Raw genomic sequence first — 7,395 nt, 5'->3', positions numbered from 1 at the left:
TGAAACCTGCACACACACACAACTGTGCATAACAACATCTGAGCAACTGCAGTTTTAATGATGCGAAGGCTGACATCATCAACCATGACAATCACTCTGAATAAATAAATAAACAGTCAATAATGTACTTTAGAAGTCTTTTCTTGCACAATACTTGTGTATTTGCATCTATGCATGTGTATAATGCATGTGTTTTCACAAATGTATTGTCTACATGTATGTACAGACTGTATTTAAATGTACATGGTCTTAAATGTATGTCACTGTATTTCACCGTCACTGTATTCATGCAACTGCAGTGTAAATAACAGCTGAATATGAAGCAAAAGACACACAAACGTTCACACACATCAGTCAAGCACATTTAAACGGAAATCAATGTAAAAGCAGTGCATTGGGATGTAAAAGCATGGTAACCTGTGGTGTGGGACAGTAAGCCCCCATCCCGCCGGTGTTCGGACCCATATCTCCATCCAGCAGACGCTTGTGGTCCTGAGCTGGAGGCATCGCTACGACCGTCATACCGTCACTGAAACACAAACACTGACACACAACAGAAACATTCATTCATTCATATATATTTTCCCCAATTTCTGTTCAACGAGAGGAAGATTTTAACACATTTCTTTTTTTTTAAGATTTATTTTTGGCCTTTATTAGATAGGACAGTATTGAGACAAGTAAAGTTGAAGAGAGAGAGAGGGGGGTAGGGAAATGTCCTCAAGCCGGATTTGAACACAGGACGCCCTGACGTGCTACTGCACCATATGTCAGCGCGATAACCACTAGGCTATTGCGCAGACAACGCATTTCTAAACATAAACTAATGTCTAATAACTGATTTCTTTTCTCTTCTCCATGATGACAGTAAATAATATTAGACTAGATATTCTTCAAGACACTAGTATTCAGCTTACAGCGACATTTAAAGGCTTCACTAAGTTAACTAGGGTAAAGTTAGGGTAAATACGCAAGTCATTATATAACCAGACTCCCTAGTTTTTCACGATTGTTTTGTGATTGAGCACCCAGAAATTTGCTGACAATTTTGTGATTAAAATAATATATATAAATGTAAAACATTATATGTATTCACCATATTATGTAGCCTACTGTGTTAGGTGTGCAATCTGATTAATGATTAATGGCACAATCATTAAAATAAAGCTTCTTTATTTTGGTCTCTTGTCAAGGCGAGATCTGAAACGGCAGGGATTAAGCCAAAGGAAGGTTGTATTACTCTTATTTTTATACATGATCTTACTTTCTCTCAGATTTCACTCCCCGGAGGATGACATCCTGTCATAAACACACACATTAGAGCTGCACGATTCTGGCTACAATGAGAATCGCGAGAATTTGCTTAAGAATAAACTGAACTACACAGTTCCTATTTACTATGACCTTCTATGTGAAGCTGCTTTGACACAATCTACATTGTAAAAGCGCTATACAAATAAAGGGGAATTGAATTGAATTGAATTGAAAGATCAGGATTTTCTCACGATTCTGTAGATGTAAAATAAAGCTTAATATGAGTCTGCAATTATTATAGTTTTTTCCTCAAACATATGATAACAACAACAATAATAATATTATGTGTAGGTCTACTGGGTTCTATAAATAATTCTATTCTATTTATAATACTTCTGATGTTGAATTATGTTATGTTTGAATTATGAGATATATGCTTGCAATCTGTCATTGACAACATTATTAGAGCATTTAATTCACAGGTAAAATCAACATTATATAGGCTAGAGTAGTTATACTGACACTGTGAACCTTTATTTTCATGCACAACTGTGTGTTCGCTATGAAAGAAAAAAACAGATCAAATGCTTGTCGTAGTCATAACTCTAAAATGCGATATGATTATTTAAATGATGTGACGCTTTCGCTTTCATTCTCAATGCTAAGTGCTGTTCATACTTCTATCATTAAGTAGGTTGCGCACCCGCCCTCTCTGTGATAACAGCTCACGGTCAGCAGCTCACGTCACGTGTGATTTCCCGGCCGTGAATACAGCAATATATGAAGACAGAAATGACCTTTTTAGGTGAGTTATACCTTAAAATACAGTATGTGACTCTTTCAACATCATTTGGAGGTGTCCATGTCGCTGAGCAATGTATGTGGAACAATGAAAAGACTCGTGCAGCCGCCTTTGCTTCTCTCCTGATCTTGAAAATATGATTGGCAGAATCGTAGAAATGCTGGATTAAGATCGTCTAGGGGGTCGGATCGAGATCGCCATCTTTTTTCAATTAATTGTGCAGCTTTCACACATAGGACATGTGCTAGGGCAGGGGTTTTCAAACTTTTTGGATTTTTTTACCATGGGTGCCCTTCAAGACATGTGGAGTATGCATATATTAGTGGCATTATTGAAGTAAACACTGCAGTCAAACTATTACCCTCATGTAGGACTTTGCCACATTTTGTGACAAGATCCACACACGTGGCTGTCAGTAATGGACCGAACATGTGCGCGCACACACACACACACACACACACACACACACACACACACACACACATCATTAAATGCAGAAGTTTTTTTCTTTCCATTCGACGTGCCGCATCAATAAAACACCACTCTTCCACCAGTCCTTTATATTTTTGTCTAATACCCCAGTTTGTCACGGGGGCATGAATGAAATGTTCATGAGTGAAAGTTGAACTGCCGAACTGCAGTTAAAGTCGAGAAATTGAAGATGAAACACCCAAAATTACATGAGACTCTGCAGGAAATGTGAATAGCCTGGTAATGCAACATTCAAAAAGCACTTCACGTACTTATATTATTGTCTTATTCAGATTAAGGCAAATAACTATTACAGATGTCCATGTAAACATAGTCAGTAGTCTTTAAAATGAAAGATCCAGAAGGGTATCCTGCTGATTTGATTAAGAAGAGCACTTTTTCCTCAGACGGCTCACCAGTTTGACTTTCATTCACCGTCATTCGTTTTAAAAAGCACTCAGTCCATTTCATTTGGATATATTTTACTGGAACGCATAAACTCTACAGGTGCCTAGATGTGGAGCTAACGGTAATCATATTACCTCTAGTGAACACATAAAAATCGCCATAATAATTTACTCAAGTGCACGTCTCAATGTCTCGCGCCCCCCCTTAATAGGTGCTGACACCCCCCTGGTGAGGCGCGCCCCACAGTTTGAAAAGCCCTGTGTTAGGGCTTCCCCTACTCTAATACACCTAAAACACGGATCGCCGTAAAACTCAATGGCAAGGAATCATTTTCTCTCGTTAACTTCAGGGAAAGAGTTAAACTAAATAATTTAGCGATTTTTATGCACATCATAATACCAGCCACACATGTAAAGCACAAATAACGTCCTTTAATTCGGCCACGTCCCTACACCAATCTCATCTCCACCTGTCTGTTCCACAGCTCCGTTTGCTTTCTTTTGCAGTCTGAAGCGCCACTAGATGTCTACATCGCATCTTTGCTATGACTTCACATGTAAATCACTCACGCTTCATCTGCGTCTGCTTACTGCTCAAGCTGAATTGTCTGAATTCATAGAATTGGAAAATCAGTATGCAAGAAATACCCGGATGACCTACTACTTCTGGCGAGATTCTGAAGTGTGCATCCCATGCACGTTGCGCTATCCCATGATGCCCCGCAAGAGAATTCATGCATGGGAGTGAAGCGACACAACTGACGCAGGTAGGTCACATGACCATGACAAAATGGCGGATGTAGTATGTTCGATACAACGTACTTTTCTAACGTCTGAGTAGTACGTTCAAATTCTAATGCAGTACCTACTGAATATTAGGCGGTCTCGGACACAGCCTGTGTGATCATGATCATCAGTCTGAACAGGAAACACTTACAGACACTTCCTGTCCATCCAGAAGCTCCTCCACGACCACAGTCTCTCCCGCTGAACCGAACGCCTTATCCTGAGAGCGAAAAACACAACATCTAGACTTTCATTCAACAAGAACACGCTATAATAATAATGCAAACAACAACAGCAATGCATGCTTCAACTTTATATTCATCTGTAAATTGTAGAATAAAAGATTAAAATAAGACAAAATTAAAATTTAATTTATTATTTAAAATAAAATAAACTTCAAATTTAATTTAATATAAAATAAACTTCAAATTTAATATTAATATTTTAAATAAAATAAACTTCAAATTTAATTTAATATTTTAAATAAAATAAACTTCAAATTTAATATTAATATTTAAAATAAAATAAACTTCTAATTTAATTTAATATTTATATTTAAAATAAAATAAACTTCAAATTTAATATTAATTTTTAAAATAAAATAAACTTCAAATTTAATTTAATATTTAAAATAAAATAAACTTCAAATTTAATTTAATATTTAAAATAAAATATACTTCAAATTTAATTTAATATTTATATTTAAAATAATATAAACTTCAAATTTAATATTAATATTTTAAATAAAATAAACTTCAAATTTAATTTAATATTTAAAATAAAATAAACTTCAAATTTAATATTAATTTTTAAAATAAAATATACTTCAAATTTAATTTAATATTTATATTTAAAATAATATAAACTTCAAATTTAATATTAATTTTTAAAATAAAATAAACTTCAAATTTAATTTAATATTTAAAATAAAATAAACTTCAAATTTAATTTAATATTAATATTTAAAATAAATAAAATTTTATTTTATTTAAATTTAAAGTTTATTTTAAATAATTAATTTTATTTAATTTCAAATGTAATTTTTTTTTTTTAAGTTTTATTTTATTTTTACATTTTAATTAATTTTACATTTAATTTAATTTGTCATTTCTGTCACTCGCTTCTCATGCAATACTTCAAAACTGAGTTACTTACACTCATGAACAAAAGACACCATGTGTGTGTGTGCGTGTGTGTGTGTAATAATCACTGTCAGGAATGGAGAATATTATTGCTGAAGTTCTCTGGAAATACACTGACACTCTGCCAGAGAGATGTGCTGCTCTAATTGCTGTTAAAAGAGAATATCAAAGCAGCACGACACACTTCATCTGATGTTTGTTTTGCTCAGAGCACGCTTCATCAACATTATATAATGAGAATCACAGTTTGGAGAAAAAAAATATAATAAAAAAAAGGATGGATAGATGGACCATCAGAAAAACAGACAGACAGACAGATCTGTCAACTTTGGCCACCACTGGATTAACATAATATCATTTAAAATAATGTACATATAAATATACTATAAAAGTGGTAGGTAATGTTGATATGGTGAAGCTATTATTTTATTTTGTCAGGTGTGTGTCCTCCTCAAGCATCTCCTGTGTGTAGCACTAGTGTCCTCCACATCTCCTCCTCCTGTTGTGTTCTGATGTGATTTCTGACGTTGTATCTCCGATCATTCAGCGGAGTGATATGGAGCTGTAATGCGCTCTAAACCTGCCAGAACTACTTTAGCTGTGCCTTTATCAGACAATAATTAGAATGCTTTTCTGCCAATCAGAATCAAGCATTCAACAGCCTGGTGGTATATGTGTAACCCTGCCGGTGCTACACCAGCCAAAACCGATCTGAGCTGGGATTGAACCGGCGACCTTTCGCATGGGAGTCGGTTGCTCTAACAAGGAGGCTAAAGACCATGGCCTCTAGCGTCTGACTATTTAACTACCGGGCCTCCGTTACATGTGTAAATACAAATTATTATTTTTGAGGTGTTTTAACGTGACCAATCTTTGCACATCACTACATTTATTCAATAAACAGTTCATAAACAAACTAAATGCAGTAAAAAATACTGTCTTTATACAGTTTATAAATGCTTTTATGATACTTTAAGTTAATTTATTAAGTAAATCAGGTTTCAACTCATTTTAACGTAATATTTTTCGTTTTGATTTAAGTTGCGATGACTAGAAAAGTTCATTTGACTTGACTAAAGATTAAAAGGCAGGCATTTTCTTTACAGTGCAGCAGAAGTTCTCAGACTTAAAGAGACAGTTCACCCAAAACAGATTCAGGCATTCATTTTCCAGCACTGTTCAGTAAATCTTCCTTTGTGTTCAACAGCAGAAAGACACTCAAATAGGTTTGTGTGTGTAAGTGGAGGAGAGATTTTTCATTTGTGGGTGAACTATCCCTTTAAATGTCTGATTTATTTGATGAACTGTAAAACACGCAAAGGCAGATTTCATTCATTCTGCCGTCTCCACACAGAAGCTGCAGATGTAAGTTGCAGTGAGTCTGACCTTCATGATGTCCAGAACCGCCTGACAGGCTTCGTCTTTATCCTGAGCGACGATCACACCTTTCCCAGCCGCCAGACCACTCGCTTTTACCACCAGAGCTGGGAAATCAGCACTGAACAGACAGACAGACAGACACAGAGAGAAGAAAAATTACTCTATAGGTGCATCCTAAAGTGTTTTTTCTGACATAACCTTTAACCCTTGTGTACTGTTCAGATTGACTGCTCTTTGTTTATGTTGGTGCTGTTTTTGTCTCCTTGACTTCCATTATAAGGACTTTTTTTTGATTGTAAAGCCATGACAGCATATCCAGTGCATCCGGAAAGTGTTGATAGCGCTTCACTTTTTCCACATTATTTTTTAATGTTACAGCCTTATTCCACATTCCTATTGTTGCAAATTTATTTAAAATAAAAAAGCTGAAAGATCCGATGTACATCAGTATTGACTGCCTCTATATTGAGCTCAGGTCCATTCTGTTTCCACTGATCATTCTTGAAATGTTTCAGCAGCTTCATTGGAGTTCACCTGTGGTTAATTCAGTTGATTGGACATGATTTGAAAAGGCATACACCAGTCTATATAAGGTCCCAGGGTTGACAGTGCATGTCAAAGCACAAACCAAGCATGAGGACAAAGGAACTGTCTGTAGACCTCAGAGACAGGATTGTCTTGAGGCACAAGGCTCGGGAAGGTTACAGAAACATTTCTGCTGCTCTAAAAGTTCTAATGAGCACAGCGGCCTCCATCATCCATAAGTGGAAGATGTTTGAACCACCAGGACTCTTGCTAGAGCTGGCCGGCCATTTAAGCTGAGTGATCTGGGGAGAAGGGCTTTAGTCAGGGAGGTGATCAATAACCCGATGGTCACTCTGTCTGAGCTCCAGCATTCTTCTGTGGAGAGAGGTGAACCTTACAGAAGGACAACCATCTGTGCAGCAATCCACCAATCAGGCCTGTATGGTAGAGTGGCCAGACAGAAGACCCTCCCCACCTGAAGTTTACCAAAAGGCGTCTGAAGGACTCTCAGACCATCAGAAACTAAACTCTCTGCTCTGATGAGACTCAAACTGAACTCTTTGGAGTGAACGCCAGGCATTACGTTTGGAGAAAAGCAGGCAGCGCTCATCACCAGGCTAATACCATC

At 36.3% G+C, this 7,395-nt stretch overlaps 1 protein-coding gene across 3 annotated transcripts in view; it reads right to left on the bottom strand.

Annotated features, from left to right (window-relative positions):
- Positions 1–7,395, bottom strand: part of gart (phosphoribosylglycinamide formyltransferase) — a 39,769-nt gene that overhangs the window by 23,805 nt on the left and 8,569 nt on the right. For all 3 annotated transcript variants that reach the window (XM_056463756.1, XM_056463747.1, XM_056463763.1), the window contains exons 5-8: positions 6,249–6,360; positions 3,872–3,940; positions 418–543; positions 1–6 (exon numbers count right to left, since the gene is read on the bottom strand). The exon at positions 1–6 is cut by the window's left edge and continues 82 nt beyond it. In XM_056463756.1, the coding sequence (XP_056319731.1) occupies positions 1–6; positions 418–543; positions 3,872–3,940; positions 6,249–6,360 (313 nt within the window). The remainder of the gene's footprint in view (positions 7–417; positions 544–3,871; positions 3,941–6,248; positions 6,361–7,395) is intronic.

This window comes from Danio aesculapii, chromosome 1, assembly GCF_903798145.1.
Source record: "Danio aesculapii chromosome 1, fDanAes4.1, whole genome shotgun sequence".
Taxonomy (NCBI): Eukaryota; Metazoa; Chordata; class Actinopteri; order Cypriniformes; family Danionidae; genus Danio; species Danio aesculapii.
The sequence above is the reverse complement of the archived record's forward strand: the minus strand, read 5'-3'. Positions and strand labels throughout refer to the sequence as shown.